The sequence below is a fragment of the Eulemur rufifrons genome, chromosome 6 (assembly GCF_041146395.1).
Source record: "Eulemur rufifrons isolate Redbay chromosome 6, OSU_ERuf_1, whole genome shotgun sequence".
Taxonomy (NCBI): domain Eukaryota; kingdom Metazoa; phylum Chordata; class Mammalia; order Primates; family Lemuridae; genus Eulemur; species Eulemur rufifrons.
This window is the reverse complement of record NC_090988.1, coordinates 53,031,444-53,053,297: the sequence shown is the minus strand read 5'-3', so window position 1 is coordinate 53,053,297 and position 21,854 is coordinate 53,031,444. Positions and strand designations below refer to the sequence as shown.

Here is a 21,854-nt window from a genome sequence, read left to right as displayed (position 1 = left end):
CAGCAACGATTTATCACCTATAAAACCATCTTCCTGTTCATTCACTGCTAAGGCCCTTAACATGGATCTGAAGAACCCTCACAAAAGGCCCATTTACAAAGAGAATCTGCTATCTCTGGCATTCATTCAAATTACCCATTTTGACCTACTGATCTATTCATTTCTGACCATCTTAGTTATAGACTCTGTATACTTCTCTTGGTACTCCTACGATCTGGGTTTTACTTTCTGGATGAACATGCAGGAACTATAAACAAAAGATCTGGGGCCAAGAAGCAACATTCCTTAGTAGATCAGTTTATTTGGTTACCTTACCAAGGGAAGGGAAGTAAGACAACACCTATATCTTGTTGGTATGCAGGGAGGATCAACTGAGGTAATAAAATAAAAAGTACTTTGGACATTGTAAAATGCATTATATACAAACAGAATTCTATTTCAGTCTGTTGCTACTCAGATTTCTCCTTACTAGCTAGGTACATTTTTGCACTATTTTTGCATTTCTCATATAATTCTGTTTTCTTTTCCTTTTTTTTCTTTCATATGTGTACCACTCACACAGGTAATTTTGTTTCTTTTTCTTCTGATTCTTCTTTGTTAAAGACAGATTTCTCTCTCTTTTGCCCAAGCTGAAGTGTAGTGATCACCATTCATTCTAACCTCAAACTACTAGGCTCAAGTGATCCTCCCACCTTAGCCTCCTGCGTAGCTAGCACTACAAGTGCATTCCACCACGCCAGGCAAATTTAAAAAATTTTTTGTGGAGACAGGGTCTTACTATGTTGCCCAGGCTGGTCTTGAACTCTTGGCCTCAAGCAATCCTCCTGCCTCAGCTTCCCAAAGTATTGGGACTACAGGTATGAGCTCCTGCACCTGGCCCTCTGTTTCTTAAGGTCATTATATATTTTTTTTACCACTAAAAGTGAGTTGAGGCAATAATGGAAGAAGAAATTCATATAAATAAATTGCTAACAATGTCCTAGAGAAGATTTTTTTTTTTAAGAGTTGGGAAGCAATCCTGAAAATACCTAGTCCAATTCATATTATTGTTAAGAGAGGTCCACAGATGCAAAAGCGATTTTGCCTAAGGTCACACAATTAGTGTGTGGTATAATCACAACTAGAACCCAGTCTTCCAATTCTTGGCTCAATGCCATTTACTTATTCAACATTTCTTATACAATCCTTCTCAAAAGGACATGTGGAGAATTTAATCACTGTTGCCAACAATAATAATGATAATGCATGAGAAGCAATATAGATTAAAAACATATAATTTGGAATTGAAACGGTGCTAGGTTCAAATTCTACTTCTACCATAAACCAGCTGTGTGATCTTATACAATACTTAATTGACTTATGTTTTAGCTTCCTTTCCTCATCTGTGTGTATATATACATTTTTAATGTAAGGATTAAATGGTTAATGCATGTAAAACATTGAATAGAGTTCTTGGCACATATTTTAGTGTGCAACAAACGTGAGTTGCTATTAGTTACATACTATTATAGAATGTTTAATGCTTTTACACTCATTATCCCATGTGATTGTCCACTAATCCCTTGTGTAATTATAGGCAGTCCTTGCTTTACAGGAACTATGTTAACTGAAACTTGCACATATCAGAACTGTGTTTGTTCTGCACGATTCCATGGTAACTAAGCCCTCAAGTCCAACTGGCAGGAATTTCAACACTATATGGGCAAAATGAGGATTGCTGTATTTCAATTTTACAGATGGAGAAATTGAGGCTGAGAAAGTTTTAAGAACCTCATCAAATGTCACATAGGCAGAAGGATGTAGTAGAGAAAGACCTGAGAAAAGGATCAAATATTTTTCTTTGTGTATGGGGGTTTGATAAAAACAGTTGAACAACACTAAACCTCCTCAAACATGCTTACTTTCAGCCAACAGGATCCTTTATACATCCTCAAATGCTCTGAACAAACTCCAGGGCAGTTCTTGCTGCTGTCAATAATTTAAGCGTATATCCAGAAAGTAAACATAAGAAAAATTTTAAATGCCCTAATTCTTCCTTAAGGTAATAGAAAGAGTGAAACCATGTGCTTTAGTAAACAAGTATATTATATTACTTTAGGTGGTGTTTCTAAGTGTAAATAAGTGTTTACTTATTTTTTTCAATTATTTTACCTTTTTTTTTTTGAGACAGAGTCTCACTCTGTTGCCTGGGCTAGAGTGCCGTGGTGTCAGCCTAGCTCACAGCAACCTCAAACTCCTGGGCTCGAGTGATCCTCCTGCCTCAGCCTCCCGAGTAGCTGGGACTACAGGAATGCGCCACCATGCCCGGTTAATTTTTCTATATACATTTTTAGCTGTCCATATAATTTCTTTCTATTTTTAGTAGAGACGGGGTCTCACTCTTGCTCAGGCTGGTCTAGAACTCCTGAGCTCAAACAATTCACCTGCCTTGGCCTCCCAGAGTGCTAGGATTACAGGCGTGAGCCACCGCGCCTGGCCTGTATATTTATTTTTAATACTTGTGCTGGATATACTCACACCAGATGAGAAATGATGCATGTACAAGATTATACACTGAAGTACTATTTTTAATAGGAAAAGAATGAAACAACTTAAATATTAGTTAAAAGGGGGCTGTTTAAATTATGGCACAGCAATACAATGGAATATTATGTAGTCATAATGGAATAAGGAAGCTCTTTATGTCACGATATGGAAAAATACCTAAAATATAATGGTAAAGGCAAGGTACAGAACAGTGTAAGGGTTGAGCATCCCTAATCTGAAAATCCAAATTCTGAAATGCTCCAAAATCCAAAAATTTTTGAGTGTCAACATGATATCACAGTGGAAAAATTCCACACCTGACCTCATGTGATGGGTTCTCAGTCAAAATGCAGTTAAAAGTTTGTTTCATACGAAAATTATTTAAAATATTGTATAAGATTACCTTTAGGCTATGTGTATAAGGTACATGTGAAACATAAATGAATTTCATGTTTAGACTTGGGTCCCCTCCCCAAGAAATCTCATGTCCTAAACACTTTTGGTTCCAAGTATTTTGAAAAAGGGATACTCAACTCATATATTGTATACTAACACTTGTATAAACATGTGTGGTGGGGGTGGGGTGGGGAAGAAATAATCGTTTTGCTGATATATGCACCAAACAGCTCAGGAAGGATATAAAAGCAACATTGTTTACCTGTAAAGATGGAAATTGCAATTTTGAACCATGTAAATAGATTATCTAGCTCAAAAAGCAAATGAAACAAAGCAAAAGAAAAATTTAAAAATCCAATGTTACTGCTGGAAAGGAAGTTACTTGAATATGTAGGAGTGTTAGGAGCACACCTTTTACTTCTCAAACTATCTCCTAGAGAAGAAACTTTACACTGATGAACCGTTCATGTATTAAACTGGAGAACTAAGGTAAAGATATTCTTAAAATATGTTAGAAAAGCGGCTGTAATTTTGGGTGGCAGAAACATAATTGTTTATTATATTATTATTTTTCTGTAATAGAAATATTTAAAACAAAATAGAAAAAAGACAATACCACAAGCACAAGCAACGAAAAAATAGATAAACTGGACTACATAAAAATTAAAAACAGGCCGGGCGCGGTGGCTCACGCCTGTAATCCTAGCACTCTGGGAGGCCAAGGCGGGTGGATCGCTCGAGGTCAGGGGTTCGAGACCAGCCTGAGCAAGAGTGAGACCCTGTCTCTACCAAAAAAATAGAAAGAAATTATCTGGCCAACTAAAATATATATAGAAAAAATTAGCCGGGCATGGTGGCGCGTGCCTGTAGTCCCAGCTACTCGGGAGGCTGAGGCAGGAGGATCGCTTAAGCCCAGGAGTTTGAGGTTGCTGTGAGCTAGGCTGACGCCACGGCACTCACTCTAGCCCGGGCAACAGAGTGAGACTCTGTCTCAAAAAAAAAAAAAAAAAAAAAAATTAAAAACATTTTTTGCTCTAAACAGTACCATTTAGAGAGTGAAAGGACAACCTACAGAATGGGAGAAAATATCTGCAAATCATAGCTCTGATAAGGGATTTTTATCCAGAATATACAAAGAACTCTCACAATTCAATTATACAAAGATAGCCCAGCAGGGGCATGGTGGCTCATGCTTGTAATCCTAGTACTTTGGGAGGCCGAGGTGGGAGGATTGCTTGAGATCAGAAGTTTGAGACCAACCTGAGCAAGAATGAGATCCCATCTCTATAAAAATAGAAAAATTAGCTAGGGATGGCAGTGCACACCTGTAGTCCCAGCTACTCAGGAGGCTAAGGCAGGAGGATCGCTTGAGCCCAGGAGGAGTTTGAGGTTGCAGTGAGCTATGATGATGCCACTGCATTCTAGCCTGGGTGACAGAGCCAGACCCCATCTCCAAAAAATTAAAAAAAAAAAAAAAAAAGATCAATTAAAAATGGGCAAAGGATCTGAAAAGACATTTTTCCAAAGAAGATAAACAAGTGGCCAAAAACCACATGAAGAGATGCTTAACATGATTAGCCATCAGGGAAATGCAAATCAAAACCACAACCAGATACTACTTCATACTCACTAGGATGGCTAGAATAAAAAATAGTGGAAAGTAACAAGTGTTAATGAGGATGTAGAGCTGTTAGAACCCTCATATACTGCTGGTAGGAATGTAAAATGGAGCAGCCATTGTTGAAAACAGCCTGGTAGTTCTTGAAAAAGTTAAAAATACAGGGTTACCATATATATATATATATATATATATATATATATATCTCTCTCTCTCTCTCTCTAGGGAAATGAAAACACATGTCCATACAAAACTGTGTACACAAATGTTCATAGCAGCATTATGCAAAATTGCCAAAAGGTAGAAACAACTCAAATGTTCATCAAGTGATGAACAGATGAATGAAATCTGATATATCCACACAATGGAATATTATTAAGCCATAAAAAGGAATTAAGTACTGATACACACCACAACATGGATGAAACTTGAAAATATTATGGTCAAAGAAGCCAGTCACAAAAATCATGTTGCATAATTTCATTTATATGAGATAAGCAGAATGGACAAATTGATAGAGACAGAAAATAGACTGGCTGGTTGGGCTGGTAGGGAGAGGGAAATAGGGAGTGAATGCTAAGTATGGGGTTTCTTTTAGGGGGTAAGAAAATGTTCTAAAATTATATTGTGGTGATGGGTTGTACCAGGATAATATATTGAAAACATTAAATCGTATATACACTTCAAATGAGTGAGTTGTATGGTATATAAGTTATGCCTTGTTAGAACTGGTTTTAAAAAATAATGACAAGAAAAATGGTTACAGCTCAAAGAATACGATCTAAGTGTTAGAACAGTCTGAGTTCTAGTCTCAGCTATGTTACTGACCTGCTGCCTTACATCAGGATTGTCATAGTACCACTGGGCCAGTTTCTTTGCTTATATAATAAAATAAAGGAATTAGAGTAGATTCACTTTTCATGACGTTCTTTGTAGCGCTAAGATTCTATGATACTACAAAAGTCAAATGAGTAATTAGGAATTCAAAAATTCTCCTTAAGTCAAAATGTCTAAGGAGCAGAAAACCAGTCTGTCTCTTACCTCCATCTGTAATTTTACTGGAAGCAAGTCGAACCACCTCAGTGATCAAAGCTGTTTTTCCCAATCCACTTTCAGAAAAGCCCACAGGAAAGTGGTACTCCACAAAGAAAGTGCTAAAATAAAAACAAAAAGTGATTTAAAAATGAACCACATAATAAACCTATGTTCTGTCTAATGAATCTTACGTATCTTTGAAGGTCCTATTTTCAGGACCTCCTGTCCTCAGAGGTCCTACCTCTTCTTGAAAGCCTTCACCAGTCCTTTCAGGCAGAATTAAAGGCTCCCTTCCTTGTGCTCCCCATACTTTCAATATAAAACATCTATTTTGGTTCCTAAATGTCTAAAATGTTATAGACAGCCATTTAAATGCTTCTCTCTCCTGCTAACTATAAGGTCTACAAGATCAGAGTGTGTATCTTAATTTTGTTTATTGCCACACTTACTTAGTATAGTTCTTGGGAGCTAGTGGGGGATTCAATACATTTCTATTGATAGAGTGAAGCATGTGAAAACATGTTACAAATCATGAAGTGTTATACAATTGTTGATTATTATCAGACACACTTTCCAAAAATGTCAAATTGAGCTTTTTCATGTTAAGAGACATACCGCTTTTTTGCTGTTGTTAGCTTAGGTGGTCTTCCAGAAAAACTTTTTTTGCCAGGGGTCATCTGAGGACTATCTGGAGGAACTCCCATTGTTTCGATGATGATTCTGACTGAATGTGTTCTACCCAGAAGGGCCAGTCTATCCACACTTAATGTCATCCCTTGGGCATCCTCTGGAGTTTCTGAGAGCATCTGTTGTTCAACCAAACTTCTGAAAGGAGTTCATAGGGATAGCAAGGCAGTTGGTTAGAGTCCCAAAATGAAATAATCTAGTTTGCACAGGCAAAATAAGGAAAGAGGTAAGGCAGTAAGCATCTTGATTCACAAGTTATCAGAGACTGGAAACAGCTTTAATTATCAGAATTCTATAATGTAAGAGATCTCAAAAAATGTAAAAACATTCTTGTAATCTAAAGGTTTACCTCCATACAATGGAGGTGTAGAAATTAGGTTTTGCTAGAAGGGATACAGACTTTATTTCACTTACCTATTATCCTAATATAACTACTGTCACTTTGGTGTATTCCTTTTTATTTGCTTTCTTTATACATACTTTCTACATAGATGTGATCACAGCACACATACAACCTACATTCCACTTTCTCCCTTAACCATTTTAATTGTACCATCTTTTCATGTTATTAAATTTTTAAGGATTACAATGTTGACTGAGTTACTATAACTTAACCACTCTGGTAGTGTTGGGCAAACATAAAACATAGATCATTTCACTTTAGGAAATCTTGTGGAAATAATATTCCTTTGCTTTTGCCTCTAAACAAGCACTCAGAGAAAGGCTCACCTATTTTTCTTGCCTGCTGCCTTCTTCTTTAGCTTATGATCACTTGACTCTAGAACCTTAGAAGATCTGGCAAGAGTTTTTGACTTGTTCATTTTTTTAGAAGGGGCAATATCATCATCTTCACTGAGGAAATCACTGATGCTGGTTTCAGATTTCTATGGGGAGGAAGAAACAAAAAGACACCAAAAGATAACTGCTTTGGGGATAGTAGTTTTTCTCTATTTCTCTAAAATATTTCTCTAAAAGAAAGCAAATTCTTCCCTGCACATAACATCATTCTCTTAAAAAGATAACTGATATCAGGGAGATACTCCCATATTTCTCCCAGTTATACAAAAATAATGTTAACTTCACAAAAATAACCTACAATTTAGTTCAAAGCAAATAAATGAAAGATTCTTCTTTCAAATTCTCAATAATAATAACAACCACCATTTACTGACTACCTACCATGTGTCTGGTATGCTAAACGCTGCATGTGTATTTCTAATATTTACCACATTCCTATGAAGCATCTTTATCTCAATTTTTACAGGTAAGAAAATCAAAGCCGAGAGAAGTTAGGCAGCTTGTTTATGATCCAAAGCTGTAAGCAGTAAAGTCAGATTATGATCTCCATGGGTTTCAAAGCCTGTATTCCCACCACAGTTTGAGGTCAAATGACTGGTACAATCTCACCTAGCTAATTATTTAGACGCAATGATTGCTTTTTTTCATTGCTCCATACTACAAATGATTCATTCTGCTTTTAATCTTGCTAAGATGAACTGTTTATTATATGTCACAAAATTTCTTAATGAGGGAACCTGTGGCTAAGCCTCCTGTAATTCATTTTTTTTTCTTTTTTTGGGACAGGGTCTCAGTCTGTTGCCCAGGCTAGAGTGCAGTGGTGTCATCGCAGCTCACTGCAACCTCAAACTCCTGGCCTCAGCCTCCCAAATTGCTAGGATTACAGGCGTGAGCTACCACCCCCGGCCAAAATTCATTTTTATTTTGAGAAAGGTAGCTAATACAATTGAATGATTAGCCCCTTATATGACTAAATTAAAAATAAAAAGAGAAGATGGCATTATAGTTATTGGGCTCCAAATTAAAAAATAAAAAGGCATAAAGCTTGCTAATATACATTCAGGAGACCAAACCAAAGTCATTTTAAGTCTATCATCTCCAACTCCCTTTTTTCACCATCTCAAGGTATATAATGTGTTGACATGTGATAAGGGGAACAAATTAATTTAAATAAGCATGATAAGAATGTCCTTCTAGAAAAGCATACAACTTTTTAAAAGTGAAATTCCAAGCTTTTTGCCCTTAAGTTTTTTTCTAAGTGGCAGCTTTTAAAAATGGTTGTTGACAAGGTAATCAAAATCTAGAAGGGTCCACAGGCTGAAAGGAATTAGGTAGGGTAAACATAAACTAGGTTATTCAAAAGCTAAGAATTTCAGGGACCAAAAATACAAGGTAATAATGTTGAACTTTTAAGCTATGGATGTTATTCAATATTAAGAATATCAAAAACTGACCCTTGAGAAGGACATGAACAAAAACTGGTTCACCTTTCTTCCAGTTAACAAATATTTTCTAAAATTATTTTGTTCAAATAGCATGGGGGATTGCTTAGTGCCATTCATACATTCATATATTTACTAAGTAGTCACTGAGTGACTATTCAGTATCTGCCTGGCCTTTGCTTACTTGTAATAAAAAGATAATGAAGACATGTTCATGTTTATGAGGAACTGTATCACACAATGGTGGTGAGGGCTATAATAGAAATATGTCCAAGATATTGTGGTGCAACATATTGGTGGCATTTACTTCTGCTTAGGGAAGTCTGAGAAGGTTTCTTCATACAAGTAATGAGTTAATTCTTAAAGAATGAAGTTTACCAGATGGATAAGGGTATTTCAACATTCAAAGTAGAAGTATCGGTACCAGCAAAAAATATGGAGATGCAGGAGCTATTAATAGAATGTTTGAGGAGTGCGATTGAGACCCTAGTATGGCTGGAGTCTCCAGTGGGTAAAGGGTAAAAGTGGGAGATGAGGCTACGGAAATAAGTCAGGGTTAGATTCTAATGCCATGCTCACGGCTTATGAGATGATGTAGTCTAGTAGAAAAAATACAGGCCTTTTTGTCAGATAGACCAGGGTTAAGAATTCCAGTTCTGCCACCTGATTACTTGTACTTAAACCTCTCTAAGCTTTTGTTTCATGATATGCAGAACAGAGCCAATACTATCTTAAGGGGCTGGTAAAAAAATTAAATGAAATAATGAATTAAAAACATTTGGTATGGTACTCAATAAATGACAAATAACATGTAAAGTCCCCGGCACACAGAAAATGAGTAATAAATAATAAATGTGCGATAAATAAACCTTTTCTTCTTTATCTTATAGGTAACACAGTATCAGCAATGACTGCTAAGGTAGGAAGTCATGAAATCCTAACAATTCCTAATGTCTTTCCAACCCATTTCCTCTTTCCGATAGCACTGTTGCCACTCTCACTCAGGTGCTTTTTCTCACACCTCCCATAACCCAATGGCTTCCTATCTGCTCTAGTTATTCTCCTCTCAGTCTGTCCCCTACATGGTTGCCAGATTAAGATACCTAACTGTTTTGATATGTCATTTCCTCCTCAACTGACATTCAAAACCTTTCACAGACTGGCTGTAATGTGCTAGCCTGACTTAACTCCTTTTCTACACGAATTTGCATCCAGTCAACTAGATCCCTTGCAGTGCACAAATATGCCTTTTTACACAGGTCATTCTTTCTATATCCATCTCATATCCTTTCTTTGCCTCTTAAAACACTATCTTTCAAGTCTCAGTTAAAATCCTTTATTCTTCATTATACTCTCTCATGTAAAAGTTCTTTCTGCTTCCTCTGAACCCAGGTAGTCCTGTTATCCTAACACTGATCTGGTATAAACTATCTTGTATTTCAGTTATCTTTTTCTGACCTGGAGAAAAGGAAAATCAGGAGTATGACAGCAATCTTCACACATATAAATGATTTCTTGTGGAACAGGGATTGGACTTCCTATGTATAAACTCTAGAAGATGTTAAGAACATACAACTTGATATAAGAAAGAACTCTGAAAAACTAGAACTGCCTGGAAAAGAGAATGACCTGTCTTGAGGACCAGAAGTATTTGTCACTTGTGAGTAGAGGTGTTTCTGGAATATTTTGAATAGATACAAGTCAAGGGTGGTTCTGAGGGTGTAATTATATTAGCTCTTCCTTAGAAGAGCTCTAAGAAAGCCAAATAATATATTAATTAAGACCATAGGTTTTGGACTCAGGCAAACTGAACTCGAATTCTGGCTCTAAACACTTATTTGCTATGTGTCCTTGGATAAAATACTCAATCTTACAAAGCCTGTTTCCTCACCTGTAAAATGAAGATAATACTTAAGGTTGTCATGATTAAATAAGGTAAGGTATATAAAATGGATAGTTTCCTGTTTGGCAAGTGGTCTGCAGCTACTAATATTACTAATACTCTTATCCAATCCCTAAAGCTTCAGAGTCAATGACTTACAGGTGCTGTGTAAAATAAGTTCTCCAGGAGACTCTGGTCATACTGAGGATCATTCAGCTCACTGCTGCAATACACATCACTCGCAGGAGGTGGGGAATCTGGAGGAGAGCCTAGCCCATCCCAGAAATGACTGTGGGATAATTCAGCACTGCAGAGATAAGAAAAACAAAGCAGAAGGACTTTAACAGAAGCTTCAGCTGAACTTTCTTTAGTGAAACTTTCTAAAGTTCTAAAAATGGAAGAAGATATTTTAAACAAAAGACTCACATTAAACAGAAGACTACTGGACAAATATTTTCCCATTATATTCCTCTTCCTCTGGGAAGCTAACAACTGGTATTCAAAAACACACTACTGACACTGATTGTGATCTCATTCCTTTATTCAACAAACATTTACTGGTCACCATGTGCTAGGTCCTGAATGATACAGAGATGGCAAAGCTAACATAATCTCTACTCTTGTGGTGTTTATGGTCTAGGAGGGAGAAAGAAAGGGTAAACAACTATAACTCAATGAGTTAAATGTTATATGTCATTTTTGTAAAAAAAAAAAAAAGAGGGCTAATTCATATAATATGCCTTTTTTGCTAAACAAAAATATGTGTAATTAGGATTATTTTTGCCTATTTAATTAATTATTATTTTTGCCTACTTAATTAGGCAAAATTAGTTCTATGTGGAATATAAAAATGAATAAATGCTCTACTTATGAAGAATTTGAAAAATAATAAGAAAATAAGCACATAAATGACTATAAACTCAGAATTTTTAAGAAATAATTTCTTGCTGGGTAAAGTGGCTCAAGCCTGCAATCCTAATACTTTGGGAGGCCAAGGCAGGAGGATCGCTTGAGGTTAAGGAGCTCAAGACAAGCCTAGGCAACATAGAGAGACCCCATCTCTATTAAAAAAAAAAAAAAAAAAAAAAAGGATAGTAAGAAAAAACTAGCCAGATGTGGTAGCATGCCCCTGTAGTCCCTGCTACTGGGGAGGCTGAGGTGTGAGGATCACTTCAGCCCAGGAGTTTAAGTTTGAGGTTGCAGTGAGCGATGATCCTGCCACTGCCCTCATGCCCAGGCAACAAAGCAAGACCCTGTCTCCAAAAAAAAAAAAAGGAAAAAAATTTTTTTTCTCCTTTTTTGTTTGAAATTCCGTATCATTCTAGTACCTTTTCTGATAGCAATTTTTACTTTCTATGTTTTCTTTCAGATCCTTGTATAAATTCCATATTTTTCCTCAAAGTGTAACCTTCTTGAGGGCAAAGTAAATGTATATTTAGTTTTAATTTCTCCTACAGTAACTAGCACTTAATGAACATTTGTTAATGAACTTAATGAAATCTTTATGAACATCTGTCTTAATATAAAACCAACAATATTTAATATTGTTTAAATATTAATATTTAATATTTAAGCACCAGGCAGTGTTCTATGCATTTCATTTATTATTTATTTCCATTTTGCTGTTCTTTCAAGCTAGCTGCTATGCTTTTTTCCCTTACTTTCTCAAGAAAATAGTACATAATCACCACCTTCAAATTAGATGATGTTTTTACATTACTTTGAGCAGGAAGCAGAAGTTCAATACAGGTTCTCTTCCTCACCTTTCCTTAATCTGCAGCAGGGTTTTTCAACAGCAGCACTATTGACATGTTGCGTCAGATAATTCTTTGTTGACGGTGCTTTCCTCTGCACTTGAGATCCCTGGTTCTACACACCAGATGCCAGTAGCATTTTCCCATTTGTGATAACCCAAAATGTCTCCAGACACTACCAAATGTCTCATGGGGTTATGGGTGGGGAAGAATCATTCCCTAGTGGTGAACCATTAATCTATAGTCATCTCTCTCTCAAAGATCAGAACAACTTCCTAACTAATGAAAACCAACCAACAACTTCCAAATCTCTCTGCAGCTTCTAAGCACTGCTCCTTCTTGAAACTCTACTTTTAGGTGTTCTTTGCACATGACTCTCTCATGTGCCACTTGCTATCTCCCCGATCCCAGCTGTTTGCTTTTTCCCTCTTTGCACACCCATAAAGTTAGGGAGATCTCTACTCCTCAGTATATAGTCCTCTACTTTTTATATATTTTGTTTGAAATTAACATTTCTTTGAATTTATTCACCTGTCTGTGACACATTAAAAGGGCTAGGTTGGGCACAGTGGCTCATGCTGTAATCCTAGCACTTTGGGAGGCCAAGATGGAAGGGTCACTTGAGGCCAGGAGTTCAACACAAGCCTGGGCAACAGAGTGAAATCCCATCTCTACAAAAAATAGAAAAAAATTAGCCGGGTGTAGTGGCAAGCACCGGTATTTCCAGCTACTCGGGAGACTGAGACAAGAGGATCACTTGAGCCTATAAGTTTGATGTTGCAGTGAGCTATGATGACACCACTGCCCTCTAGCCTGGGCAACAGACTGAGACCCTGTCTCGAAAAAAAAAAAAGGGTGGGGGCGGTGCTGGAATATGCCTGTGTTCCTTGGCTATAAGACAAACCTACTCCCAGCACTATCCTCTTCTTATTCTTCTTAAACATAATTTTAAATCAAAGAGTAAACATACCTATTTTGAAGGTCAAATAGGACTACAAGGCTTATAATACAAAACAGTAGCTGCCTGACTTCTCAGAGGCAATCACTTTCAACTTCCATAGGTGTTTCCTCTATGGTATTTACTTCCATAGTTCTAAGAGCATATGCGTACTGCAATTTTCTGATTTTTCACTTTTCTATGTGATCTGTGGACTTCCTATTATGAAAAATTCATGGACCTACTCTCTTACATTATTAGTCTTAGGCACACATTTCCCTTTTATTCATCATCCCTATTTAGTTATACTACAATTTTTTGTTAAATTAATTTGCAGGGTTAACATTAGATCAGAGCCAAGTAGAGTATAATTTATTATACTTCCTTTCTTATACAACTAATTTTCCCTGGTATTAATAGCTGCCTTATTTTCATTTCCTTAGTTTTCTATGGCCCTATTACTACTTCATTAGTGAATTCTCTAAGAAAACTGAAAATTTCCTCTTAATTTGGTCAATGCATATTCCATTTCCCTTCACCCCCCTACTCCTTAGAAACATCCTTACTGAAGCCATCTGCTCCCATGTGGATTTCTTGCTCACTATGACACATATCCTAAACCTCCTTTTACTTCTCTTCTGTGCTGTATCCCCCACTTCTTGGACCCTATGTCTTACTCTTTCTTCCTAAGTTCTCTCTTCAGTTGAATGTATCCTCTCGTGGTTTCCTGAGGGATAGTGCAAGACAGGTAAACTTTTGAGACTCTGGATATATGAAGATATTTCATGTATCAGTACTCTCACACTTGATTGATACTTCGATTAAGAATGTAATTTTAGGTTGAAAATAATTTTACTTCAGAATTCTGAAGACATTTCTTCACTGTCATCCATGAAACTGGTAGAAAACCTTGTCATTCCAATTCCTGATACTATTAATACATATGTGACCTTTATTTTTTCTGTATGAAAGCTTTTGATATTGTCTCTTTATACTCAGTATTCTGAAATTTCATGACTATGTATCTTGGTGTATCTTTTTACATTCATGTGCTGAATTCCTGATTTTTTTTCCTATCCAGCTTTGAGATATAATTCATATACTATACAATTCATCCAGTGAGCAATTTAACACTTTTTAGTATATTCACAAATATGAGCAATTACCACAGTCAATTTTTAAATATTTTAGTCACCTCAAAAAGAAACTCTGTAACCATTAGTTATCATTACCCTACCTACCATCACACCCAGCCCTGAGGAACCATTAATCTACTTTCTGTCTCTACAGATTTACCTATTTTAGACATTTTATAAAAATGGAATCATAAAATATGTATTCATTTGTGACTGGCTTCCTTCAGTTAGCATGTTTTCCAGCTTCATCCATGCTGTAGCTGGTATCAGTACTTCATTTTTACTGCAAAATATTAATACTACTCCACTGTATAGATATTCCACGTTTTTTAAAACCATTCATCAGCTGACGAGCCTTTGAGTTGTTTCCACTTATTGACTGTTATGAAAAAATGCTGCTTTGAACATTCAGGTACACATTTTTGTGTGGATGTGTGTTATCAGTTCCCTTTGCATATACCTAGAAGTTGAATTGCTAGGTCATATGGTAAATGTATATGTAATGGTTTGAGGAACAATTTTCCAAAGTGGCTGCACCATTTTATGTTTCTGCCAGCAGTGTACAAAGGTTCCAAGTTCTCCACATCCTCATCAACATTTGTTATCATCTAGACTTTTTGATTCTAGTGGGTGTGAAGTGGTATCTCATTGTTTTGATTTGCATTTCCCTGATAACTAATGGTGTTAAGCATATTTTCATGTGTATATTGGCCATTTGAATATCTTCGTTGGAGAAATGTTTATTCAGATCCATTGTCCATATTTTTAATTGGATTATCTGTCCCCTAATTATTGTTTTATATGAGTTCTTTATATATTCTAGATGTTAGTCCTTTATCAGATATAAGATTTGCGGAATTTTCCCTACCTTAATAGTGTCCTTTGAAGCATGTAAGTTTTTAATTTTGATGAAGTCCAATTTATTTTTTTCTTTTGTTGTTTGTGCTTTTGTTGTCGTATCTAAGGATCTTTTCCTAAATTCAAACTCAAAAAGATTTACCTGTAAGTTTTTCTCTAAGAGTTTTAAAGTTTTAGCTCTTCTATTTAGTTGTTTGATCCATCTTGAGTTAATTTTTGTATATGGTGTAAGAGAAAGGTCCAACTTCAATTTTTTTGGTTTGAGACAGAGTTTCTCTCTGTTGCCTGGGCTAGAGTGCCTTGGCATCAGCCTAGCTCATAGCAAGCTTAAGCTCCCAGGCTTAAGTAATCTTCCTGCCTCAGCCTCCCAAGTAGCTGGGACTACTGGTATGTGCCACCATGCCTGGCTAATTATTTTTTCTATTTTTTTTTAGTTGCTCTGCTAATTTCTTTCTATTTTTAGTAGAGACAGGGTCTCGCTCTTGCTGATGCTGGTCTTGAACTCCTGAGCTCAAGTGATCCTCCCACCTCGGCTTCCCAGGGTGCTAGGATTATAGGCATGGGCCACCATGCCTGGCTCAACTTCATTTTTTTTTTGCATGTGGCTATCCAGTTGTCCAGCTGTTCCAGGATTATTTGTTGAAAAGACTACTCTTTCCCCCACTGAATGGTCTTGACAGCCTTTATTTATTTATTTTATTATTTTTTTTTTGAGACAGAGTCTCACTCTGTTGCCTGGGCTAGAGTGCCGTGGTGTCAGCCTAGCTCACAACAACCTCAAACTCCTGGGCTCAAGCAATCCTCCTGCCTCAGCCTCCCGAGTAGCTGGGACTACAGGCATGCGCCACCATGCCTGGCTAATTTTTTCTCTATATTTTTAGTTGTCCAGATAATTTCTTTCTTTTTTTTAGTAGAGACGGGGTCTCACTCTTGCTCAGGCTGGTCTCGAACTCCTGAACTCAAACAATCCACCCACCTCGGCCTCCCAGAGTGCTAGGATTACAGGCATGAGCCACCATGCCGAGCCTTGACAGCCTTTAGAATATCAGCTGACCACAGACACATGGGTTTATTTCTAAATTATCAATTCTAGTCCAAAGATTTATATGTCTATCCTTATGCCAGTACCACACTGACTTATTGTTGCTTTGTAGATTTTAAAATCAGGAAGTGTGAGTCCTCCTTATTTTTTTTTCTTCCAAGATTGTTTTGGCTATTCTGAGTCCCCTGTAATTTCATATAAATTTTAGAAATAGGCTATCAATTTCTACAAAGAAGTCATCTGGGATTCTGATAGAGATTGTGATCATGAACAAGGGATGTTTTTTTCATTTAGAACGTCTTTAATTTCAGAAGTGTTTTATAGATTTTAGAGTTTAAGTTTCACACTTCTTTTTTTAAATTTATTCCAGAGGATTTTATTCTTTTTGATGCTATTATGCATGGAACTGTTTTCTTATTTTCAGATTCTTCACGTACATAGATATACAATTGATTTTGATTTTTCCATATTGATCTTGTGATTTGCAACCCTGATGAACTTGTTTATTATTTCTAATACTTTTTTAGTAGGTTCCTTATGATTTTCTACATACCAGATGTCATCTGTGAACAGAGATATTTTTCTTCTTCTTTTCCAGTTTGGATTCCTTTTATTTTTTTTCCTAATTGAGCCAGCGAGAACCTCTAGCAAAATGTTGACTATAACTGGCGAGAGAATAGAATTGGTTAGAGTAGAATCTTTGTTTTTTTTCCTAATCTTAGGAAGAAAGTATTCAATCTTTAAACATTAAGTATGATTTTAGCCCTGGGTTTTTCTTAGATTCCTTTTATCAAAGGATTTTCTCTTCTATTCCAAGTTTGTTGTTTTATCATGAAAGTATTGGATTTCATCAAATGCTTTTTCTGCATCTTTTGAGATGATCACAAGGTTTTGTTTTTTATTCTGTTGACACGGTGTATCACGTAAATTGATCCTTTCTTTAACTTTTAAAAATATTTTGTAGAGAGGGGGTCTTATCGTGTTGCCCAGGCTGCTCTCAAACTCATGGACTCAAGTGAGCCTCCTGCCTTGGCCTCCCAAAGTGCTGGGACTATAGGCATGAGCCACTGCACCTGGTCTGATTTTCAAAACTTAAACTGACTTCTCATTCCTGGAACAAATACTGCTTGGTCACAGCATATAATTATTTTTGGCTTGGTTTGCTAATAGTTTGTGGAGGATTTGTATCTACCTTCATATTGATTTATAGTTTTCTTTTCTTGTGATGCCTCTGCCTAGATTTGGTATCGGGTAACACTGCCCTCAAAAAATGAGTTGAGAAGTGTTCCCTACTACTCTATTTTTTAGAAAAGTTTGTTAAGAATTGGTATCAACACTTCTTTAAGGGTTTGGCAGAATCCAGCAGTAAAGCCATCTAGGTATGGACTTTTGTTTGTGGGTAGGTTTTTGATTAGTAATTCAATCTCTCCACTTGTTATAGGTCTGTTTACATTGTCCAATTCTTCTTGAGACAGTTTTAGTAATTTGTGCCTTTCTAGGAATCTATTTCATCTAAGTTGTCTATTATCATACAACTGTTCCTGGTATTCCCTTATAATCTGTTTTAGTTGTATAAAGTTGGCATTACTGTCCCCTCTTTAATTTGTAATTTTAGTAATCTGAGTCTCTTCTTTTTTTCTTGCTGATGTCTTACCCTTCCCTGGGAAGACAGCCCACCAACTGGGTGCTGGGGGGAGTGGGAGCCCTATTCTTGGCTGCTTGAGTGTGGAGTGAAGTTTTCATCTTTCTTGAGCTGGGAGAGATGAAGAAAGAGGCCTTGGTTCAAATATCAATATGGAAGCTCACCTGCTTCAATACAGGGAAATTTACTTTAATAATTTCTTTCTCTGTTTCTTTTTTCTTTCATCTTCTCCTTTTGGAACTACTGTTATTTGAATGTCGAACCTCCTGAAAAATCCTCAATTTTATCTTTTCTATTTTCCAACTCTATCCTTTTTGTTAAACTTTCTGGGATTTTTCCTTATCTTTCTCTTCCAAATTTTCCATTAAATCTTGTTCTCTGTCTAAATGTTGGAAGCATTCCTCAAATGTCTATAAATCTTGGCTATCTGTTCACATTAAAAGTCAGGCACTGACATGTTGTCTGGAAGCCCTATATGCAGGTTGGGAGTTGGGGGGAATTTGCTAACTGGTCGGCTTCATTATAAAATAATGGGCAGAGTTAGACCATTTTATTGGGTAACCTCTAATTGTCAGACTGTACTTCTTTTCTCTTGAGCTTGGCAGTTTCCAAGCAGAATGTCAATTTCCTACCTGGGAGGTGGTTTGGCTATCAGTGTTCAGGTAGTCAAGAAGGAAACAGGGCTAGAAGTAGGAGGGGTGTTTATCATTCCATATGTAGACTTTAACTTAATCTTCTTTTCCTCAGTATAGTGTTCACCTTTACCTTCAGTTGTGCTTGATATCCTTGAATCTAGAGATCAACTTCCTCCCTCTACCGAGAATAAACTTCTAGTCTTCCACTGGACAGGAGAATGTCAGTCTCTTGCTCTCAAGGTAGGGGGCAGTATTATAATAACAATACCTAACACTTATTGAGAGGTTACTCTGTGACAAGCAGTATTAGAAGTTTACAGGAATTAACTCATTGAATCTACATGACATACCATTGAAGTAGGTTATATTATGATATCCATTTTACAAGTAAGGAAATTTCAGTAGAGAAAGTAGTTAAGTAACTTACATAAGGTCTTAACCACACTAGTAAAATGGCAGAGCTTAGATTCACATACAGACAGTCTGGCTTGAATTCTCTTTTAATTAACCTCTATACTATACTGTCTCTCTAGGTCCTGGGGGTTAAAGGGATAGAGGGTCTGACCATTCCTATCTGTTTTTTCTTAACCAGTCCTTGTTTTAAGCCTCAAACTCAGATAATACCTTAAGAGATACCTAGTGTTCCTAATTCCTGAGTCTTTCTTGGCTTCTACGATCAAGTTTTGGTCCTCTAACCTCACAGGTACAGTTTTCTCTATTTTGCTAGGTCAGTTTCCACTGCCCATCTGCTTTCTAGCTTCCAAAATTTTACTGACATCTTTCAACTGCTGTCACTTGCCCTTTTGGTTCTTATGAGTTTATGCCTTTTCTCTTCCTTTATCATCATTTTACTTAAGTTTAAAAAGGAATGGGCATAAAAGTTGTGTCCGTTATTCTTACTTTCATTCTACCATATTCTCCCTGGGTGATCTTACCTGCTCCCAAGGTTTCAATTACTGCCGTGTAGCTAACAAATCCTAAATTTTTACCTTTAGGGCAGTCCTCTCTCCTGAGCTTCACCTCTATATATCAAGGGCCTACTAGACAACTACACTTGTATGTTGCACGGGCAACTCAAGTTTAACAGATTTACAGGCTCAAACTTGAACTCCTGCATACTTTCCCATCTCTCCTATCCAGCTGATTTTCCACACTGTTGTGAAAGTGATCTTTCTACTTTCCTGCTCGAAGTATTTTAACATTTACTCAATTTTTTTTTTTTTTTTTTTTTTGAGACAGAGTCTCGCTCTGTTGCCCGGGCTAGAGTGAGTGCCATTGCGTCAGCCTAGCTCACAACAACCTCAAACTCCTGGGCTCAAGTGATCCTCCTGCCTCAGCCTCCCGAGTAGCTGGGACTATAGGCATGCGCCACCATGCCCGGCTAATTTTTTTCTATATATATTTTTAGTTGGCCAGATAATTTCTTTCTATTTTTTTTTTTTTAGTAGAGACGGGGTCTCGCTCTTGCTAAGGCTGGTCTCGAACTCCTGAGCTCCAGTGATCCGCCTGGCTCGGCCTCCCAGAATGCTAAGATTACAGGCATGAGCCACTGCGCCCGGCCCATTTACTCAATTTCTGTAATATAAAGTTCAAACACATTAACATAATATTCAAAGTGTGGCTTCCATTTAACCTTTTACATTGTACTCACTCTACCTATCCTACCATTAGCATACCAAATGATTATGTAGTCTTGCTACTTCCCTATAAGAAGTCTATACCTTAACCAAAGCAAACTAATTGGAGTTTCTGAGACACTGCTCTCTCACACTTCTTAAACTCAGCACATATTGCTTTTAACCACGATGTCCTACTACCTTTCCAAGATAGGAATATAGATATTAATAGTATTTTATTCAAAAGACAATAAATAGATGAGTCTGGTTTGAGGGCACATGTTAGTAATAATATTAACAGCTACCAAGAGTTGAACTGTTTATCAAGCACAGTGTTAGCTTGTTTACATATATCATTTCTAATCCTCACAATAATTTGCAATATTAGGTATAATTCCAATTTTATTGACACCTCTAAAGTTCAAAGATACCTGCACAAGGCCAGGAAGCTAAGAGACAGACCTTGAATTTCAACTTGTATTTGTCTAAAATCCATGCTCTTGTCATCATACCATGTTAACACTGGTGTTGAGGAAAGAGTTGGGAGATAAGAATGGAAAGGTAGATTGAGGATCATTCTGTAAGTGAAGACAAGAATAAAAGGCTAAAGATTGGATTTTTATTTAGTAGGCAATGAATGGTAGTTGAAGAAACAGGGAACGACTTGGTTAGTCTAAGGAAGTGTTGCTTCAGGAAGAAGATCTGTTAACAATGTATACAAAGAATTAAAGGAAGAACATAAAAGGAAGAAAGCTAGTTAAGAGTGCTTACCTGCCTAGTAGCAGCTGTATAGCTCTGGTATCAGTTTTTGTGTCACTTTTCCAAAATGTATTCTCAGTTGGAGGGAGGAGGTGATCTTCAATGTGGTCTTTAAATTGATCCCTAAACATGGATCGGATTCTAAGGTGTTGAAAAATATTTTCTCATTGAGTAGCTAACAGATAGGAAAAATCTGAATCATAATCAATTAGTACATGGAGCTGGTCCGACTTAGGAGATTTAATATGCTTTAGACTTAACTGTCTTAAATATATACAAAATTTTATACTTTGTAGGCTCTTTCCTATGTTAGAATCCCATTTCATTTCTGTGAGGTAGAAAGAGAATATCCCCGTTGTATATGCAAGCATGCAAGTTCAGAGAGAGCAAAGAATTTACCCATTTATGTATTTAGCAAGTGCCAATGCTAGGACTAGATTTTCAGTACCTTAATTCCTAGTTTAGGATTCTTTCACATCACATTAAGAATTATTTGCTGAGCATTTCCAAGATTATCCAGTCCATACTTTGACAAAAATATAGGTTAACAGCTATTAAGAAATAAACTATTGGGGTTAATGTCTATCCTGTAACTTACTGTGCTGATGCTCTATGAGAATCTTCCTTTATAGGAGAATGAACTTTGTCCAACAACATGCTAGTATCTGGGCTTGATTTCATTGCAGAAATCACCATGGCATTACGTAGTTTATTGCCTCGTTCTAACAGAGCTGAAGAGGGTAAAAGCAGAAAACAAAAAATCTAAAATCCAGCAGAAACATTTTGCAATATTCAGCACATTTCCTTCTATCACAGGACTTACTGCAGTGTACTGTAATGGCTTATTTGTCTGCCTTCCCCATTAGCTTGAGAATTCCCTGAGGACGTTCATTTAACAACAGATGTTTACTGAGCTTCTACTACATGCACTGTTTCAGATGCTGGCATTACAGCAAGGAATGAAGTCTCCATTCCAGAAACACTGACCACCGTGTGGGAGTTGTTATATCCATACTCTGACTCTTGCAACTGGTGTTTGTACATAATAAGGTTAACAATGTATATATTTTGTTTTTGTATCCAGAGATCTT

At 36.7% G+C, this 21,854-nt stretch overlaps 1 protein-coding gene across 4 annotated transcripts in view; it reads right to left on the bottom strand.

The window, feature by feature from the left end:
- C2CD3 (C2 domain containing 3 centriole elongation regulator) overlaps positions 1-21,854 on the bottom strand; it is a 136,478-nt gene that overhangs the window by 83,090 nt on the left and 31,534 nt on the right. For all 4 annotated transcript variants that reach the window (XR_011233696.1, XR_011233697.1, XM_069471006.1 and 1 more), the window contains exons 6-11: positions 21,362-21,494; positions 20,776-20,904; positions 10,544-10,691; positions 6,992-7,146; positions 6,191-6,400; positions 5,582-5,694 (exon numbers count right to left, since the gene is read on the bottom strand). Coding sequence is in view for 2 of the 4 variants with exons in the window: in XM_069471006.1 (XP_069327107.1) it covers positions 5,582-5,694; positions 6,191-6,400; positions 6,992-7,146; positions 10,544-10,691; positions 20,776-20,904; positions 21,362-21,494 (888 nt within the window). In the remaining 2 variants the exon portion in view is untranslated. The remainder of the gene's footprint in view (positions 1-5,581; positions 5,695-6,190; positions 6,401-6,991; positions 7,147-10,543; positions 10,692-20,775; positions 20,905-21,361; positions 21,495-21,854) is intronic.